This window comes from Perognathus longimembris, chromosome 14, assembly GCF_023159225.1.
Source record: "Perognathus longimembris pacificus isolate PPM17 chromosome 14, ASM2315922v1, whole genome shotgun sequence".
Lineage (NCBI taxonomy): Eukaryota > Metazoa > Chordata > Mammalia > Rodentia > Heteromyidae > Perognathus > Perognathus longimembris.
Window position 1 is genome coordinate 53,624,112 of NC_063174.1, and position 19,885 is coordinate 53,643,996.

A 19,885-nucleotide genomic window follows, 5' to 3' on the forward strand; every position below is an offset into this window, starting at 1 on the left:
GGTGCCAAGGGGCCGAGGACTCCGAACACTCGCCCCCTCCCTCAATGGTTTCACAGCTAACCTCACGAGAGTGTGCTTTCTAAACAAACAGGCCTCACACTCTACATGGCAAGATGGGCCACAAAGTGATTTTTTCTATTTCTTTTGCCAGTCCTGGGCCTTGGACTCAGGGCCTGAGCACTGTCCCTGGCTTCTTTTTGCTCAAGGCTAGCACTCTGCCACTTGAGCCCCAGCGCCACTTCTGGCTTTTTTCTATATATGTGGTGCTGAGGAATTGAACCCAGGGCTTCATGTATGCTAGGCAAGTTCTCTACCACTAAGCCACATTCCCAGACGCCAAAGTGTTTTGTTTTTAATCTGGCTAGCTTATGCTTTCTTTGGGCAGTGCTCTGCCATGAACATGTATTTCTGTCAAAACTAAGTAAAATCATATGTTAAAGAAAGACGAGTAAACGGGGGAAAGAATGGGCTCTGCACAGCACCCCTCCCGGGGCCTTCCCGTGGAGATGGACGGACGCCCTCTCCCGTCTGGGCCGCTCAGCCTCTGGGCTCACTCGGCAGCTTGAAGTCCCAGGGGCTTATTATGCTCTGGGAACGGAGGGACAATCTGCATTTGGAATGGCAACCTTGATGAGAAGCAATTCAAGTGTGGTGGGATGGGTGAGGCGGAAATGAGGATGCAGAGGTGGAGGTGGAGAGGGGCGAAGCACGAGCATGAGCAGCAGACGCACACAGCACACGAGGGGAACAGCTCCGGGGACCGCGGGGACCGCGGGGACCGCGTGGACCACGCGCCACCGTGGCCCTGGGGCTCCCAAAGCGGGATCATGAGCCGAAGCGAGTGGCACACGTCAACCAACTTTACGGTTTTCATGGCTACGGACGGATTTCTCTTTACAGTTACCTTGCTTCTACGGTGACACCTGCTTTCCGGGTACAATAACCTTTCCTCTTACGAGCAACAGGACTGGTGATTGGAGTCAATTGAGGCTGGGGAGGTGTAAGGCCCTGGGCAAAAGTCACCAGGGTGGTACAAGAGCAGTGAGGCCAGGACACACTGCAGTGTGTAAGGGACTCTCTCTGGCCACCATCTTTCCCTACTGGGGGTGGTGGTGGTGGTGATTCGTGTGCTAATGTTGTTTCTGTCCACCACTGCTGGTCATTTTAGCCTCCAAGGGCCAGAGAATCATCAAACACAGCACAGTCATCAAACTTCATTCTGGTCTGAACTCTGGCTGGGCAACACCAATCGCATGACTCAAAATACTTGCACAGAACAATCAATCCTTGGAAGGAGACATCCCACACGGATGAAGGGCTTTATTAAACGGAAGCCGTCACACTCGGCGTTCTCACAGAGAACGAGGACAAAAACAACAGCGACGGAAAGCTTCAGCTGCTTAAAAAAAAATAAACCCGGAAACAACAACAAAACAATAGAGTCACTCGGACCGGGGCTGCCTAGTTTAGGAAGCGTACATAGCAGCAGCAGCAGCTGACCACTTTGCCTTCACACGCAGGCAGGACATAAAAGCTGCAGGTGCAAGAGAGGGCGGGAGCACACCGCCTGCCTGTGACTTACTTAGCACGGACATCCTGGCCCAAGGACAAGGGCACGTATGTCCCCGAGGGTCCCCTACAAGTGTGCTGTGCTGAAGAAACAGTCCAGGGAGTACACAACTCATCTTCTACTTCACAATCAGAATCCACGCTGGCTACTGTGCAACGGGGGTGAGGAGTGAGGATTCGCTACAGGCCACGCGGCCTATGGAGACTGGCAGGGGTGTTTTTTTTTTAATTGGGGGGAAGGGAGGGAGGGGAGTTGGTTGGTTGAATTTCAGAAATGAAGGAGGAGACACGATGCAGACACATGGTAAAGGAAGGAGTCAGAAATCTCCAATGTCTGAGAGAGAGACAGGCTCAGTAGGAGAGGATGGGATGTCGGAGGAAGACCAGAACCGCAGGCGTTTAGAGAGAGCCGGGTGGGCCGTTGGCGACTTGTCTTTCTCTTTGCTTTTGCTTCTCACAAAGGGGCTCTTTTTGCGCTGAGATGCTAAGTTGTGATCACCACCGGGATAAACCCAAAAGAAGGAGGGAAAAAGAAATACAACAAATGAAATGAATTGGTCATGGCAAAAGAGTTTCAAAATTAGCAAAAGATACTCAAGGAAACCGGAATCCTGCCCCGCCGAGGGCAGATGGGAGCGAAGCCCGATACGCAGAGCGGAATCAGGACCCAGTGAGTCATTTGTACTCTGACTCAGCTGAGTGGCACCCTAAAGCCGACCATCTATCTCCTCACTCAGCACCTAAGGAGAATTACACATTGCCTAAGGAGCCAATACTTTAGATGATTTTTTTTTCAATTTCTAGGTGTTAAATTATTAAGTAAGAATGCTTATTAGTGTAGGAGACGGCTTCTCTTACTCATCCAGCTTAATAATAGGGTCCCTGACAACTCAGCTCACTGCTCCTATTCCTGTTCAATGGCCTTGGAAACACTTAATGACATGCTTTGGCCCACTACCATGACACAGTATACTTCAAGTACTCAAATAATTCCTGCATTTCTAAAACCTGATGACTTAGAACGTCTGTGTGTATACATACACATACACACATATACATATATGTATTAAAGACACCTCGTTTTTTTTCTGCTCCCAACCCCTCAATGCCAAGAAAAACAATTATTTCCCTTTAGATCTCGACTAGCTTCTCCACTACCTGGCCTTTAAATTATAGAGTCTCCACAAGGCAGACAACTGCTCTAACTTGCTAACAGGTCTCATATTAACCTGATTTCTGATTCAGGATGAACACGGATAGCCAGAATCTTCACTATTTCTTTAGCCACGGCTCCACCTGGTGGCCACAGTCCACAGCATAAAGACATCGGTGTGGGGCAGCTCTAGGTAGTTCTGAGGCAAGCACTCTTGCCAGTAGGCCATATTCCTAGCCCTCTAGGTAGTTCTGTAGTGTGTTAGCCTCTCAGGAACCAAAGCTACTTTAACTGAGGCAAGTGCTGGGGCATCTGATAAAAATGGGAGCCGTCGAGGGCTTTCTGAGATCTTAGGTACCTGGAGCACACGTTAAATAGCTAAGAGTTTACCGTAACCTTTGACACATAGGAGGGAGGCCGAAACGTACCGGCTACTCTGCTTGTCTCAATGGTGTGTGTCTAGACATTGGCTTTGGATATGCAAACACCTACCCCAGTCTTTGTGATAACTGATATTGCACAAAGCAGGCTGATGGAATGGCTCAAGTGGCAATACCGGCTGCCTAGCAAGCGCAAAGGCTCTGAGATCAACCTCCACTACTGCTCTCCCCCAACCCTCCCCACCCCCAGTTAGGAAATAACGAGACTGTTATTGTAAAACAATTGCCGTAACACAGTCGCGGGTTTCCACTATCTACCTGGTTGGTGACACCCTTAGGTAGAGAGGCACACCTGTACAGTCACACCACCCCCCCCCCCCCGGACCAATAGTCTTCCTCTCCCTACCGCAGCCACTAGGGCTGCTCCTACCTTTCCCCACGGGTCCATTGTGGGCGTCGCGCTCTTCTACACAGCTCGAGCCTGCCGCGGGGCTGTCGGGGTTCTCTGGCTGTGACCTGAGAGGCTGAGAGGCCGAGGGCGAGGCGGGGTCCGAGGACTCCAGCTGCCAGGGCAGGCTGTCGGCGGCGGACTTTAACCGCTCTCTGGAACCCTCTTTTTTTGGCTTGATGAGTTTAACTAAGGCTCTGGCTCCAATCCAGTGGTTCTTCCTAGTTAGAAAAAGGTTTTAGAAGGCGCAGTGAGGCCATACACCCCGGCCAGTTACTGGGTTCCCTAACATGGCCGGTCGTTTCTCTCAACAGCCTGGGTGGCTGGGCCATTCACGGGGGGGGGGGGGGGGAACGGGGGACGGGGAACAATCAGAGCGACAGCAGTCACGTGCCTGACATTTGTAAGGCTCTGGGTTGTTTCTAAGCCTCCACACACAAACAATAAAAACAGGGAAAAGGCCAGGCCCTGGTGGCTTACCCCTGTACTCCTAGCCACTCGGGAGGCTGAGATCTGAGGATCACAGTTCGAAGCTGGGCAGAAAAGTCCATGAGACTCATCTCCAATAAGCTACTCAGAAAAGGCCAGCAGTGGCGCTGTGGCTGAAGTAGTAGAACGCTAGCCTTAAGCACAAATTGGTCCAGGGACAGCACCCCAGGCACCAAGTTCAAGCTCCAGGACTGGCAAAAAAAAAACCCGCACAAAAGCAAGCCAAAAACACAACAACAACAAGAACAAAAAACCACCGCAACAAAAAACACAGGAAACAGAAAAGGATGGTGGTGTTCAAGAATGCTGCCATGATCATGTTTGAGAATGTGGAACTGAGAAAAAAGTGGAGACAGATGGAATCTGGTCCTCAGTCAGGCAAAGCAGGCAACTGTTCTGTCAAAAAGCCATCCTCAGGAACAAAGAAAGTGGATGGCATGAGCTGCTACTCCTCACTATGCCCCGGCCGGCACTGAGCGATCCGAACCAGAGGACAGAACGAGTCTGAATTCAAGTCCAACTTGAAACTGCAGCTTGCCAGAGATGCCAGGAGAAAGAACCACGTGGGGGTACTGGGTTTCCACTCTGAGTCAAAAGCTTCCTCGGGCCCGGCGCTGGTGGCTCACACGGATAATTCTAGCTCCTCAGGAGGTTGAGATCTGGGGACTACAGCTCAAGGCCGGCCCAGGCAGAACGTCCCCAGGGGACTCTTAATCTCCAATTAACCACCAGAAACCGGAAATGGTGCTGTGGCTCAAAGTGATAGAGGGAGAGCCTTGAGCAAAAAGAGGTCGGGGACAGTGCCCAGGCCCTGAGTTCAAGACCACCACCACCACCAACAACAACAAAAAGCTTCCTCTTAGCTGGGTGCTGGTAGCTCACGTCTATAATCCTAGCTACTCAAGAGGCTGAGATCTCAAGATTGCAGTTCAAAACCAGCCCTGGGCAGAAAAATCTATGAGACTCTGATTCCCAATTTACCACCAAAAGGGCTAGGATGTAGCTCAGTGGCCAAGCGCTTGCTTAGCAAGTGCAACGTCCTGGGTTCAATCCCCAGTACCAAAAAAGAAAAGACACACACACAAAAATACAGTTAAAAAAAAAAACAAAACGCCAACCAATTTACCACCAAAAGCTGGCAGTGGAGGCATGGCTCAAGTGGTAGAGTGCTAGCTTTGAGCAAAAAAGCCAAGGGAGTGAGTATAAACCCAAGTACCAATACACACACACACACACACACACACACACACACACACACACACACACGTTCCTCTCATTCCTGTCTCTGTCAAATATAAGATGACAATGGAGGATCCACATTTCTGAGGTTCTATGACTTCTACAGAGCCTTAGGAATTCATGGTGGTTTCTACTTCAAGACCAGGCTGAGCCAGGTTGATCCCAAGGGGTGATTCCTGAGGCTCAGTTCTGGGACAGGGGAAGTGCTACAGGGCAGAGCTGGCAGTCTGTGGAGCTGAGCTGGGGCTGCTGCTCTCAAGTGTTGGAGGACAGTGCAGCGGGGCCACGTGCCCTGCCCCTCCTCCGGGTCTAGCACAGGACATGTTCAATCTGGAAACAAAACTCAGACAAAGCAACCTTGCTTCCTTTAATGGCCTTGAGCTCACAAGGCTCTGGATCTGATCCAGATAGCTCCTGAGCTGCCTCACCTCACAAAACGCAGCTGTAACTCACAGAACCTCAGATCAACTCACTTCTTTGGAGCAGGATCATAGAACTTGTACTGATCCATGATTTTTTCTTCCAGTTTTTCCTTTTGTCTCCGCAGGGCATTTAATTTGTCACTGTGAACAGAAGGGAGAGAAGAACTATGGATCCCGTGTTAAGTAGAACAGGCGAGTGTCTTCGGCAGCCCAGCCTGCGTCAGGGGCCAGCCATTACCTGGGACGCAGACCTGCCCTCACACCACCTGGGCCCCAGCTGGGGCCTTCTGTGGCAGGGAAGGTCTCTGAGGACCCTTGGCACCCCTGGGTGCCTGTTAACACCGCCACTGAAAAGCTGACTTAGGACTTGGGGCCCCTCTACGCTGGGTGCCTGGTGCCACTTCCGGCAAAGTGGATCTCTCTCAAGGGCCAGGCCGAGATGACTGCGCAAAGCAGGACAAATGGTCGAGGGAGGTGGGTGGAGCCTGTGGCAAGCCTGAGCCCGCCTAGGCCACGGGGCTGCGGTTCCCTTCCTCTATGTGGGAAGAACACAGTCCCAAAGTCCTGGGCTGCCCCGGGCACCTGGGGCTCGCTTCTGGTGGATGCCGGAGCCTCCTGTCCAGCCAGACAACTCAGGTCCCTGCTTTTCACTCTCATGTAAAGATGAGGTCTGGTATGAAGAGAGCGTTCCCTCATTCCTGTCCAACCCGGGGGGCTTTCCTAAGAGCTCACTGTGGGGCTGCACCCTGGGAAAGGAGACCAAGGGGCTCCCGACTGAGTGGCTCTCGGCCCTGTCACTGTCTTTGGACTGCCTTGCTCTTGCGGTGGTGGGACGGGTCTCTCAGGCCATCTAGTTCATGCCTGTCCCACTTCAGCTGGTGATCCTCTCGCCTGGATTACAGAGGGCCAGCTTCCAAGAGCTGCCATTCCTACCCCCGAATTATAGCGTGAGTCGATGCACAAACCCATCCTTTCGCAGCTGGCTTGCAGACCAAGCAGGCGAGGGAGGCAGGCGCGCCGGGGCCTCAGACAGAGCTGGGACAGCACCGGCTCAGCGACCGCGTCCCTTCACAAACACGTCTCCTCCTGCTTTCTCCACACGCACGCCCAACACCAGGGGTGGGGGCGCAGGCTGGTCCGCCATGACTACCCAGCCCGCCTCCTCTCCCCCGGCACTGCGGTGCCTCCGTGGTAGTATGACTGACTGCAGAGGGGCACAGTTGTGTTTGCATCCATTAGCCTGTGCTCCTGGGTTCCCAGCACCCTCACTAGTGTGTGTATGTGTGTGCACATGCACACGTGCAGGGATAACAAACCCACATTCTATGCAGGCAAGGGACAGCCTTCGATATGAATTCTAGCCCAATTTCTACCTAAAATGGTGGGCTGATTCCATGAGACATGTTTTTTTGGTGCTGGTTGATTCCAAAGGCAAAGGCAAAGGAAGGGAGGCTCTAATGGCAGACAAAGCTTTTGAAGAAGCAAACAGAAGCCAGCCACCTCCAGAAATCTAGCACATGCCCAAACCCGGGCCACCTGTGGGTAATATGGTCCATCTCCTGCCCTTGAGAGCCCTGTGGCCTGAAACTGTTCTCTGTCCGGCATGTCGCAAGCTTGGAGAGGGAGGGGAAGCCAAGACCTCCAGGAGGTGGGTCTTATTTGTGTGGGGGAGGGGAGGGGGGATTTCAGCCTGCCCACCGGCATGCCCTTACATGTACTGCTTCTGCTCTTCGTGGTACTGCTCCTTGCTCTCCATGTTCTGCTCCAGAAGCATCTGGTTCTGCTGGTTCAGCAGCTGGATCTGGCTCAGGAGGTGATGGTTCTCCTCCTCCAAGTTCCCCTTGAGACGGGAGAGCAGCTGCAACACAGACCGACAGAGGCTCAGACACCACCTGACCCCCGGGCGCCACGGCTGGGAGCCCTGCTTCCCAAAGGAGGAGAGGAGCGAGCGCCAGAAGCTGCTCATCTCCCGATTCTCTGCACGGGCAAACCCAAGAACCAATACCACGGCCGCGCTGCAAGCAGCTCCTCAGCCGTGCCTCTAAGGCAGGTGCCAACTGCAGCACGCTGCCACTGCGCTCACACACAGCCGGCCTTAGCTGAGATGCCTCCAAGGGCTGGGTTCTCCGTACAAGAGAGGCTGAGTACAAAAAGGAACATTAAGTTTCTTTTTTTGCTAGTCCTGGGCCTTGAACTCAGAGCCTGAGCACTGTCCCTGGCTTCCTTTTTTTTTGGCCAGTCCTGGGCCTTGGACTCAGGGCCTGAGCACTGTCCCTGGCTTCTTTTTGCTCAAGGCTAGCACTCTGCCACTTGAGCCACAGCGCCACTTCTGGCCGTTTTCTGTATATGTGGTGTTGAGGAATTGAACCCAGGGCTTCATGTATACGATATGAGCACTTTACCACTAGGCCACATTCCCAGCCCCATTAAGTTTCTTATTGGCCATTTTTAAAGCTGACTACATATCGAGAGATGTGTTGGATATACTGGTTTGGGATATACTGGGGGGGGGGGGGCGGGGGTGTGATAGGGCTCAGTGCTAGAGTTTGCTAATCATGGGCAAAGCCCTGAGCTCCCCTCAAATTAATTTTATTAAAAAAAATTTCAAGATGACTACTTGAAAATACAAAACTCCCATTCCAACTCAAAAGCCTCCACTCTATCTCAATCAGTTTGCTCTTAAGCAGTGCCACCCTTGCCGTCCAAAGCCAGAGAAGATCTTAAAGCTTCCCACACTACCCGACATCTGTGTCAGTTACTCTGCCCTCGTGCCGTGAAAGCAGCCATCGGGACACATAAATGAACAAGCGGGCTGTGTCCAAACAAAGCTTTAAAGATGCTGATATCTGTGTGTGTGTGTGTGTGTGTGTGTGTGTGTGTGTGTGTGTGTGTGTACACCAATTTGGGGCTTGAACTCAGGGCCCTGCACTCTCACTTGGTTTTTTTCTCTCAAGGCTGGTGCCCTACAACTTGAGCCAAACCTCCAATTCTGGCTTTTCCCAGGTAAACTGGAGATAAGAGTCTCACAGACTTTTCTGCCCAGGCTGGCTTTGAACTACACAGTCCTCAGATGTCAGCCTCCTGAGTAGCTAGGATTACAGGTGTGAGCTATCTGCACCTAGCTCAGATGCTTGACATTTAAACTGCACATAATTGTCACTTGCCATAAAAAAATTATTGTTGATTTGATGTCTTTTCTCCAACCATTAAAACAGTTAAGAGTTGAGCTGGGCTCTGGTGGCTCACACCAGTAACCCTAGCTACTCAGGAGGCTGAGATCTGGGGATCACAGTTCGAAGCCGGACTGGGCAGGTGAGTCCATGAGACTTCCACTAAAAGCCAGAAGTGAAGCTGTGGGTCAAGTGGTAGAGTGCTAGCCTTGAGCAAAAAAGGTTCAGGGTCAAGCCCTAGAACCAGCGCGCGTGCGCGCGCACACACACACACACACGCGCACACACACACACACACACACACACACACTGAAGTTCAGTTTTTGTTCTAGAACATTACTATGGGCACCAGGAGGTCACAGGCTTTGAAGGCACACACTGGGCTCCTGTCCTTCTTGGGACCAAGGACAAGGTCCCAGCTTCTAGGGCCACTTATGGATTCAATGAGATAACAGACAAGCACAATGCAAGACCCCCCTCACGCCCCAGGTAGGAGTCGGCTGTACCGTCATCTGCGTCTTGCTATGATTACAACTCTGCCGCCACCAGTACTAGATCACCATCCCCCGTCTTGAACATTACCACCCATAATTCACGCATATACAGCGCGCAGAGCTGGAAGCGAAAAGATGGTGACACTGTCGGGTTACTTCCTTTGCTGAGAACATTTTTATAATCGTCACCATTGTATTGTTCAGATAACACATACACGTAAAAGAAAAAATACCATGGGAAAAAAACGTCACTTTCCACAGTGTCACGGAATTGTCGGCCCTCCCACCAAGACCCACCCAACCACTAACGTATGTGCATCCCAGGAAGAGGTGGGTGGGCGGGTGGAGGCGGCTGGGGGGGCAGAGCTGGGAGCCATCCGTCTTGTGTTCCGCAGCTTCTGCGAGGGGCTGAACTGTGCCCCTCACCCCCAATCCACCGGAGCCCTCATCCCATCAGGATGTGCCTGTATCTGAGGGACAGGGACCTCAGGGGGCAAAGGTCAGACAAGGAGGAGGCGTCTTCTGACGTCCCTGTGAAACACGGAGTCTGACTCTGACCCCCTTTAGGGCGGCCTGGCGGAGCCCTGGGGCCGTGGGCCTCACCTCGCAGTGGTTGTCCAGCTTGGTGAGCGACAGGTCCATGCTCTGGTGCTGCTCCTTGAGCTCGTCGAAGCGCGCCTGCCAGCGGTTCAGCTCCAGCTGCGAGGTGTTCAGCGACGTCTTCAGCTCCTTGGTGTGGGCGTGCAGCTCCTCATACTCCCCCTTCAGCTGCCGGTGCAGGAAGTTCACCCTGGGTGGGTGGGGGGGGAGCCATGGTGAGGTGGGAGGAGGGGAAGGCCCAGAGCACAGGGCTCTCTCTCTCTACAAGAGCTCTGTCCACAGCGGCAGCTCCGCAGCCTCAGGTAAAGCCACCGCCGCTCTGGGCCTCACTGTTTTTTCCTTAAGATGTAAAATGAGCAGGGGTTCTGTGAGGGCGCCCGTGGCACCCCCACACTGGGCCTGGAAGGAAGACAAACAGGCAGGCTCAGACCCCAGCTTCAACTATCTTTCCCACGCTACGGCTCTGGCATCTTAGCACATTCGGAAGAAAAGATCGTGTTAAAAAAACAACAACAAACAAACCAAAAACCACCACCACCAACAGAAAACCCACAAAGCCTCTTCCCAATCCTATGCCACGCGCGATTACAACTCCTAAGATGAATATACTATGACAAGATGGCAGCGAACTACATAAACCCACTAGCACGGCACCTTCTGGCTAGAAAGCTCAAAATGGGTGGGGGTTGGGCACTGTGGACTCCTCCGCATCCGTGTGTGTGCGCGCGCGTGCGCGTGTGTGTAAGTGAATGGGTACTGGGGCCTGAACTTGGGGCCTTAACTCTTACTCAGTTTTTTTGTTTTGTTTTGGCTCACAGCTGGTGTTCTACCACTTGAGGGACAATGGAGTTTCACTAACTCTTCTGCCTAGACTTGTTTTAAACTATAATCTTCTGTCTTAGCCTTCTGAGTCGCTAAGATTATAGGAATGAGCCACCGGCATTTGGCAACACACATATATGTCTCATTTGGTCTATTCAGTTTTTGGGTTTTGTTTTTTTTGCCAGTCTTGGGGCTTGAACTCAGGGCCTGAGCACTGTCTCTGGCTTCTTTTTGCTCGAGGCTAGCACTCTACTTGAGCCACAGCGCCACATCTGGCCTTTTCTATATATGTGGTGCTGAGGAATCGAACTCAGGGCTTCATGTATGTGAGGTCACATTCCCAGCCCCTGGCCTGTTCTGTTTTGCCTGTTAAAAAACCTTGGGGCTGGGGATATAGCCTAGTGGCAAGAGTGCCTGCCTTGGATACACGAGGCCCTAGGTTCGATTCCCCAGCACCACATATACAGAAAACGGCCAGAAGCGGCGCTGTGGCTCACGTGGCAGAGTGCTAGCCTTGAGCGGGAAGAAGCCAGGGACAGTGCTCAGGCCCTGAGTCCAAGGCCCAGGACTGGCCAAAAAAAAAGAAAAGAAAAAACCTGACTGGTGGCCAACATCCACTCACACTCTGCAAGAGTGTAATAAACAAAGGAGTAACCAGGAGAGCCGGGGCGGATACCATGCGCGGCGGGAGCTGCAGTCCGGACACAGCAGTCCTGAACTCTCCACCTCGCTGTCTGTGCCTGTCAGGTCACTGTGCCGCCACGTGCCTCATTTGCCTGGTCACCACAAGCCCCCGAGTTTCTAACGGTCAGTTTACCTCAACCCAAGGACACAGAAGAGGCAGGGGAAAAAACAAGACACCGAGTCAACTCACTTGGACTCCACCACTAACTAAAACCATTATTAACCTTGAGCAAGCTAGTTCAACCCCCAGAGCCTATGGCCTCATCTGCTGAAGGGGGCGGGGCGGGGGGAGCGTTTGTGCTGATTCTAAATATACACACTAGTTCTAGTCTAGAAAATCTCTGCAAACACTAACCTTGCTCGAAGGGAAAGCGGGCGGGAGGGTCCTGCCAGCCTGTGACGTGTTTTCCAATGGATGGGATTTTTTGTGTGTTGTGTTCAGCTTTTGTTTAAAGGCGCCTCGTGTAACACACCCACCACCAACAGCACCATAGCCCGTGCCTGACTCAAAGCCCGTGCGATTTCTCCACTGGGCACATCGCAGCCTTTCTGCACACGGGGCTGGTAGACAACACTTCAGCACTGTGCAACCCAAAGCACAAAATACACACACAAAATCACACAAAATAGGTACTGTGAAAACAACTTCTGCTAGTGACAGACGGGTGGGTAGAAGCAGGCTGAGCACGGGCAGGCGTGGTTGGGATGCTATTTTGGGCTATTTTGTGGCCTCTGTATGTCCACAAAGGCCCTCATGTGTCGACTTTGGTGCTAAAAATAAACACTAGCAGGTAGGTGAATTACCAGATTTGCAATCTGTGAATAAAGAGAACCAATACAGCCACCATGCCGAGTCCTTCCACCCCAGCAACCAGCAGGGGGCGCCCTTCGGCCCCCTCCCCAAGGAACATCGGCCACCACAGGGTTTGTAAGATCACACCGTCCAGGGAGCCGGCTTGGCTGCCGAGCAGGGCTGGTGTGAGCGGGAGGTGGGCGCCGTGGCCCCCGCCCTCGGGCCCTCACCGGTCCAGCTCTCCCCGCAGCCTCTGGTTCTCGCCCGTGGTGACGGCGTTCGTGCGCTGCTCCAGCCGCAGGGCCTCCCGCTCGGCCGTCAGCACCTTCTCCAGCTCGTCCAGCTCGGCCTTGTGCTTCAGCAGGTCGCCGTGCCTGTGGAGGGCAAGACTCCAGATGGGACGCCGGCCACAGAACCGGCAGCCAGGTCCTACTGTCCCGGCCAGGCCTCGCTCCGCCGCCAGAGAGCCGTTGCCTTATTCCTGCCCCGTCCTCCTTGAGAGGTGGTTGGGGTGGGGAGCTGGTGTGGATTCACACACACACACACACACAAACACACTCACACACGACACAGGGCTGTCTCTGGGGGGCAGCAAAGCACAAGGATGGAAGCCACAAACCCCACCAATTCCTCCCTCCGCACTCGGGCTTGGGAACATGGGTGTTTGCGGATGAGCCCCGGGGGCCCACACAGCTAGGTGGCACGGAGGGGCTGAGGTGTGAGCCTTCCGCCAGCCCGTTCCGGCAAACCCTTCCCTGCGCAGTCCTCTCTCGCAGCTGGCAAAGGGGCGTCTGGAAGCCACAGCAGCTGAGCCGGTGCCATGTCACCGGAGCCCAGAGGCGTAGGACACCAACTAGGAAACCTACGTAAGACAAACGCTTGTGCGGCCTCTAGACACCGGGCAGAGGCCATGCCCGACTTTCAGAGCTCGGCTTTTTTTCATCCATGTGAATCATTTTAAACATTTTGCTTGACAAATAAGGGCCAAGAACTTTTAAGTTTGCAGAACCCTAGTTCCAAAATAACGGATCGAAAGCAGGGCGGGAGGCACGGCTCAAGCGTTACAGAGTGCCAGCCGAGCGAGTATGCGGCTCTGAGTTCAAAATCCAGCATCACAATAGAAAAGGGGTAGGTGGGTGGGCGGATACCTCAGACCATCAGCAAGTACCCAGCCGTAGGGTAGACTTCGGGAGTCTTGCTGACTAACAGCATGACACACAGTGAGTACTTAGGAGCTCGTCAAACTCGACGTCAAAGACTACAGAGCCACCCGTCCTGGGTGGCAGGCACCCGCGCTCCTACGCGCAGGTCCCTGACGCACAGCCGCCAACGCCGTCTCGGGGACGCTTCCGCCCAGCCAAACGCACCCAGCGGGCACCTACAGACACACGTGACCTGGACGCTCGGGCTTTGCGACGGCGCCACCAGCAAAAACCCGTCCCCCGTGAATGCACCGTGCATCCAAGGCACCGTCACACCATCCCCACTCCACGTGTCGGTGACACACGACTCCTTTCGCCGCGAGACACGGCGCCAGGTATGCAGCGGGCGTCCAACACAGGCTAACAGGAACAGCTGCGTGGGGCGAGGGGGGTGAGGAGGTGGGGGGGGGCGAAGGGGCACTTCCTCGCGGTAGGGAAGGGCACTCTCACATGACGGCTGCCTCCTCGAGCCCTGAAGGATGGACATGGGGCGCATACAGGAGGAGGCAAGCGGGGGACATGGGGTGGGGAAAGCGACGAGTGTCACCTCCACCCGCGGAGCCACAAGTATCACCGGGCCCCACTCATGGCTTTTCTGGCTCATCATTCTCTGGTCCTTAAGTGATGGGCACCGGGCGGGAGCTCGGCCTACGACGACCAACTCAAAGCCCAGGACACGGGTGAGAAGCCCTCTCTCTAAGGTCGGGTGTGGCTGTGTAGCCCAAGCTAGCCCGCAACCCTGGGCTTTCTCCCTTCCAGCTCCAGTGCGGGGGTGATCGGACCCTGGCTCTGCTGACTTTCTCCGTATTTAAAACTTTCCAGCCAGGCTCCGGCGGCTCACACCCGTTGCCCTAGCTACTCGAGAGGCTGCGATCTGAGGAGCGTGGCTTCCAGTCAGCCTGGGCAGGAAAGTCAGTGAGACTTTTTAATCACCAATGAGCCACCAGAAAGCCGGAAGGGGCGCCGTGGCTCAAAGCGGTAGAGCGCTACTAGCTAGCTTTGAGCAAATGAGCGCAGGGCCAGCGCCCGGGGCCGAGTTCAAGCCCCATGACCAACTAAAAACAACAACAACTTTTTTTTAAAAAAAGACAAACATGTCATCTCCTGGCATGAAACAGGCAGCTGGGGAGCCAGGATAGGCAGAGCCTGTGCACTGACGGCTCCGGGGAACTGAGAAAGGAGAGAGAGGGCGAGGAGGAGGGAAGGAGAGAACTCTGCAGAGACCAGGGTCTCACGCACCCCAAGCCTGGAAGAGCCAGCGCCTCTTTTCTCCCGCCACTCAGTCCCCAGCCGCACCAAGTTCAAGCTGCTCAACGTCACGTTTTACTTCCTTCCCCTCGAGAAAGCTCGGCACCCCCACAATGGGAAGCAGCCAGCCAAGAGGAAACATGGGGGCGGGCCGGAGGTGAATGCTGCCCCTCCCCCCCGCCTCCCCGGGGCCTGATGGGTACCAGCCTGGTTCCTTTCCGGGCCTCACCCTCTACCCCCCCCCCCCCCAGGGTGTCTACTTTTGCCCTAAAGGCCTCATTCTCTCCCGCCTCCACCTCTGGTCCCCAGGCCTCCTCCCTCCCGACACCCTCACGGTCTCACCCCTCCTTTCAGACCCCCCCCCCCCCCCCCGCCGGCCCCGCCCCGCCCTCACCTCTCCCCGAGCTCCCTGTGCTCCAGCTCCAGGTTCCGGTGCAGGGTCTTGAGGCAGCTGTGCTGGCGGATGAGGGCCTCGTACTCGGAGGACTGGCGCTCGTGCAGGGTGCTCAGGTGCTCGTGGTCGCGGAGCAGGGCCTCGTAGGCGGCCGCCAGCTGCTCCTGCTGCCGCTGCAGGCCCTCGTGCTCCGCCTCCTGGGCCGCGTGCTGGCCCTGCAGCAGCGCGTACTGCGCGCCCAGCGAGGCGCTCTGGGAGCTCAGCGTGGAGTTCTCCACCTGCCGGACACAGAGCCTGGAAGTGGGCCCAGCCGGCGCCACCCCGGGCCAGGCCCAGAGGGGGGCTCTCCCAGCACCGGGATGCGTGAGGAAGGAGACAGCCCCACACACCGACCACGGGCTGGGAGACTATCCACCACGCAGCTGATGTCTAAAGCATGCCGCCTCCAACGGCTTCCAAAATCACTAGAAAGTGGAACAGGGTCAGAACTCCCCGAATAGGAAAACCAGGCAAAAATCAAGCACGGGCTCTGCTGGCTGCTATCAAAAGCTGGGAGCCGGCTTGTCTGGACAGAAACCTGGCCCACTACTTCACCAAACTTAATTAATCTAGGAATCTCTTTCCTTAATTGTTCCCAATAACATTTCTAAGAGCAGACTTTTGGGAACCTGGATAAGGACATAAGAAAAAGCAGAGACAGGAAGGTTTTAAACTGTACAGCCACAGGCTCAACCATTAAAAAAAAAAAAGGCTTGTGTGACTGTAATCTCCTACTCAGGAGGATGAGATCTGAAGATGGAGGTTCAAAGCCAGCCCTGGCAGGAAAGTCCCTAAGACTCCTTGCTTCAATTAAAGCCCAAAGTAGAGCTGTGTGGCTCATGCAGTAGAGTACTTACTAGCTGTGAGTAAGAAAGCTTCAAGCCCTGGGACTGGCATGCGTCCATGCGTATGCACACACACACACACACACACACACACACACACACACACACACACACACACACACACACGCACACACCTTCACCACCCTGGAAGAAGCCAACCGCCTAGCCCCTGGGCACCTACCTGCAGCCTGGCCGTCTGGGTCTGCAGCGTGGTGGTGTGCTCCTGCAGGAAGGCGCTCTGCTTCTGCAGTGTAAGGATCTGGCTGCTGAAGGCCACGTTCTGCGTCTCCAGGTGCTGCAGCTGCTCCTTCAGCAGCTGCTTCTCGGCCTGCAGAGCTGCGTTCTAGGGGATAAGGAAGCAAGTGCCAATCAAACACAGGCCGGGACAAGCTCCAACTAGCCAGGAGACTCAGGCTGAATCAAAACCTCCAGAGTGGACTCAGCCCAAAAAACCAGGGACCCACCCGACAAAGGAAGCAACGGTAGTTCTCTTTGAAATGGACACTCACTAGAATTTTCCAAAAACCGATCACGTTTCACAAGGGACACCATTCAGGACCTCATTGGAAGGCCGGGCACACTGGCATTAAAGCCACTTCTACCTTTCTTTCCTCTTTAATGCTTCTCTTTTTTTTTTCCTGGGGAACACACTAGAGGTGCTTTCCCGTGAGCTAGTTACCTCCTGTCAACTACCACCACCCTATTCCTCTCACAGGACATGCATGGAGTCAAGGGCTCAGCTAGAGCGCTCCCTACCCTGAGACAGCAGTCAGAATAAACCACTTCCCACAAAGGCTACACCCACTGTGCCTCCATTACGTCCAGGCCAGGGGCCAGGACCTGTGGGCTGCGGGCCCGTGATGTCCCTTACTAGCGTGGGACTCTGGGAGAGCCTGTCATGCGGTCTCAGTTCTATCACCTGTCACGTGCTGAAAATCACCACAATGGATTTCACGAAGCCCCTGTTGGGAATCCAATAAAACCAGAAGAGTAGACGGGCACTGGCAAGCCTTCTGTGATATGGGATGGATAGAAAACGCTTTTGGATTTTTCTAGCCATACCATCTCTAGTTAAACCATGGAAGGCTGCTGCCGTAGTAGGAAAGCAGCCCAGACAACACAAAGGACGCGGCTGGGTCCCAATAGAACACTGATTTGCAGCTGGGCCCTGGCGGTGGCTCAGGCCTGTCATCCTAGCCACTCAAGAGGCTGAGATCGGAGGATCGCAGTTTGAAGCTGCGCCCAGGCAGACAAATGTGAGAGACCGTACCTCCCACTAACCACTGGAAGTAGAGCTGTGGCTCAAGTGGTAAGAGCGCCAGACTTGAGCAAAAAAGCTAAGAGACGGCGACCAAGCCCTGAGGTCAAGCCCTAGTACCAACACACTCTCTCTAAGTCAGATGGGAGACATGCAACACATATGGGGCGTAGCCTGGAAGGCACACGCTACGGGAACAGAGGCCGAGTCCTGTCATGTGAGAAGGGACTGGCCAGGTGGTGTCTCCTGTGCTAGAACTCTGAAGGGGTGAGCCGTGGGACCTGCCAGGACCATCTAGAGGTGCCCCACTAAACCTGATCCCCCTCAAGACTCTTGTCATCCCATGTCCTTTACGGAAATGAGGTCATGTCATCACGGTGACGGATAAGAGGACGGTTGGTTCCCAGGAGCCCAGCGCCGAGCTGGCCACTCACGTTGCGCTCCAGCTCAATGGCCCGGTCCTTCAGGCGGAGCAGCTCCATGGTGGCCTCCTTGTGGCTGGGTCCCCAGGTCGCCTCCTCCTCGGGGTGAGCGGTGGGCGACTTGCCCCCCGGGGGCTTGAGGGAGTTCTGTGAGGGCGCTGGGTCTCCCGGGGTCCGCTTGAGCAGCTCCCGCTCCTCCTTTACCTGTGGGCCCAGGGAGGGAGAGCAGGTCAGGGGGGTGGGGGCCTTGCTTGGGGCTGGAACCCCCCCTTCCCCATCTCCTGGGGCCACACAAGCCAGCACCCTCCTTTCTCCACATTGTCCAGGGAGGTCAGGAAGGGCAGCGTCCGCCACCCACACCTCACCGGGTCTCGGCCCGCTGGCTCTGGCAGGGCCTCTGGCTCGCCTGAGCCGCTGCCATCTACTCCAGAAACCAGGGGTGAGGCTGAGGTTCGGGCCCGGGGTGAGCCCACACGCCACAAAGCCCCCGCCAGTGCCGGAACCCACAGCCTAGGGCTCCAAAAGGAGGTGCGGGGGAGCACCTGTGGAGGGCGTGGGGGGCACGGCCCAGGTGCAGCACGTGCGCGGGGAGCCGCGGGCAGCCGGCGAGCCTCTGTGCTGCCCGAGGGCCCCTGCGGCCCTGCACTCATCTGCTTGGGGCCTGGACCCAGCATCGTGTGGGGATCTCAGCCTCCACCGCCCCCCCCCCCGCCGCCCCCATCCACCCGGCAGACCCACGACCGCGCTCGGCGGGTGCCTCCTCCCCGGCACGTCTCTGGCCCTGTCCTGCCCGGCCTGTGGCGGCCTGATGGCGGCGGCCCCCTTGCCCCAGGACGCGGAGAGCCAGCTGGCCCTTAGCCATCCAGGCTTTAAAGGGCTGGAGCAGAGGCCAGGCCGAGGGGGTCCAGCTCCGCGCCGCGGGCACTCACCATCTGCAGCTCGCTCTGCAACTGGTGGTTCAGACTGGCTTTCTCCTCCACCTGAGCTTCCAAGAACGCAATCTTCTCTTCTTTGATGGCCAGCGCCGTCTGTAACGCCGATTCATTTCTGCCCTCCAAAACCTTCCACTTCCTGACAAATGCGAAGGTGAGGTTATCACCACTGACCTGGCTGGCTCTCCGCCCTCAGCGCCCGGCTCCCACCGGCCCGCACTCTCTTCCTGCTGTTCCGCTGCTTTCCCACAGGACCCCAGCCCGTCTCTCACCGGATCCCTCAGCAGGCACCCCGAGACGCCATGACCACATCTACCAACCCTGCCTTAGGGAGTGTCTGCGGTGTGTCACCGTCGTCTTACAGAGGGGAGACACCAAGTCTCACAAAGTTAAGGGATCTGCCTAAGGCCACCATGCTAGGCACATAGGATACACGTGGCCCCCCACTGGCAGGCATCTCCATGAACAGGCCACACCTTGTTGGTGACAAACCTAAGGGAAAAGTCCAAGATATTCGATGACCTTGGAACCTAAGACTACGTAAGAAGGCACAGTCACATTGAAAATAAGCAGCACTGGCTGAGGGGGCTGATGGGAACATCTGCCCAGCACACACAAGGCCCCTGGTGTCCATCACTCCTCTCCCCCCCCCCCCAATACACGCCACAAAAAATTCTCTGAACTTGTGGGTGGAGACGAGAGGGAAAAACTGGGAGTGAGAGAAAAGGCGATGCCCAAAAAGAAATGTACTCACGACCTGACTTATGTAACTTTACAGTAACCATTTAGAAAAAATTTTCTTTCTATTTCTCTCTAAGAAGCTCCAGGGGACAAGACCCTAACTCTAACCCTAACCCCAACCTCACTCCAACCCCAACCCTAACATAGAATCCATGAAGCTCTAATCTCCAACCAAAAAGCTGGAAGTAGAGCTGTGGTTCAAGTGGTAAGGTGCCAGTCCTGAATAAAAAAAAAGCTATGGGACAGTGCCCAGGCCGAGTTCAAGCCCTAGGACTGGCACGTGCACCAGAAAAGACCTCCCTAGTTGTGAGGAGTAACAGAGGCCCCGGGCCAAGGGCACAGAGGCCGAGACCCAGCGGCTAAGGGCAGCGCGACTGCGCGGAGACACCATTCATGCTCACACGTCGCCGTGACTGTTGTCGTCCTGAAGCAGCAGCTCCTTGCTGAGGCCGACCTTCTCCAGCTCCTGGCTCAGCTTGTCCAGCTCGCTGCTCAGCTGCTGGCTCTTCAGCTTCTCTAGAACCAAGTCCTGCGAGAGAAG

At 55.2% G+C, this 19,885-nt stretch overlaps 1 protein-coding gene across 3 annotated transcripts in view; it reads right to left on the reverse strand.

The window, feature by feature from the left end:
* Positions 1-19,885, reverse strand: part of Ccdc88c (coiled-coil domain containing 88C) — a 107,045-nt gene that overhangs the window by 9,048 nt on the left and 78,112 nt on the right. Inside the window, exons 16-27 of one of the 3 annotated variants that reach the window (XR_007213159.1) lie at positions 19,746-19,873; positions 18,601-18,742; positions 17,684-17,875; positions 16,173-16,334; positions 15,108-15,385; positions 12,494-12,637; positions 9,968-10,154; positions 7,413-7,558; positions 5,752-5,841; positions 3,533-3,771; positions 1,590-2,053; positions 555-561 (exon numbers count right to left, since the gene is read on the reverse strand). Coding sequence is in view for 1 of the 3 variants with exons in the window: in XM_048361925.1 (XP_048217882.1) it covers positions 3,533-3,771; positions 5,752-5,841; positions 7,413-7,558; positions 9,968-10,154; positions 12,494-12,637; positions 15,108-15,385; positions 16,173-16,334; positions 17,684-17,875; positions 18,601-18,742; positions 19,746-19,873 (1,708 nt within the window). In the remaining 2 variants the exon portion in view is untranslated. Of the gene's footprint in view, positions 1-554; positions 562-1,582; positions 2,054-3,532; positions 3,772-5,751; positions 5,842-7,412; positions 7,559-9,967; positions 10,155-12,493; positions 12,638-15,107; positions 15,386-16,172; positions 16,335-17,683; positions 17,876-18,600; positions 18,743-19,745; positions 19,874-19,885 lie in introns of all 3 variants that reach the window. The other 2 variants (XR_007213160.1, XM_048361925.1) reach the window with 2 other exon arrangements.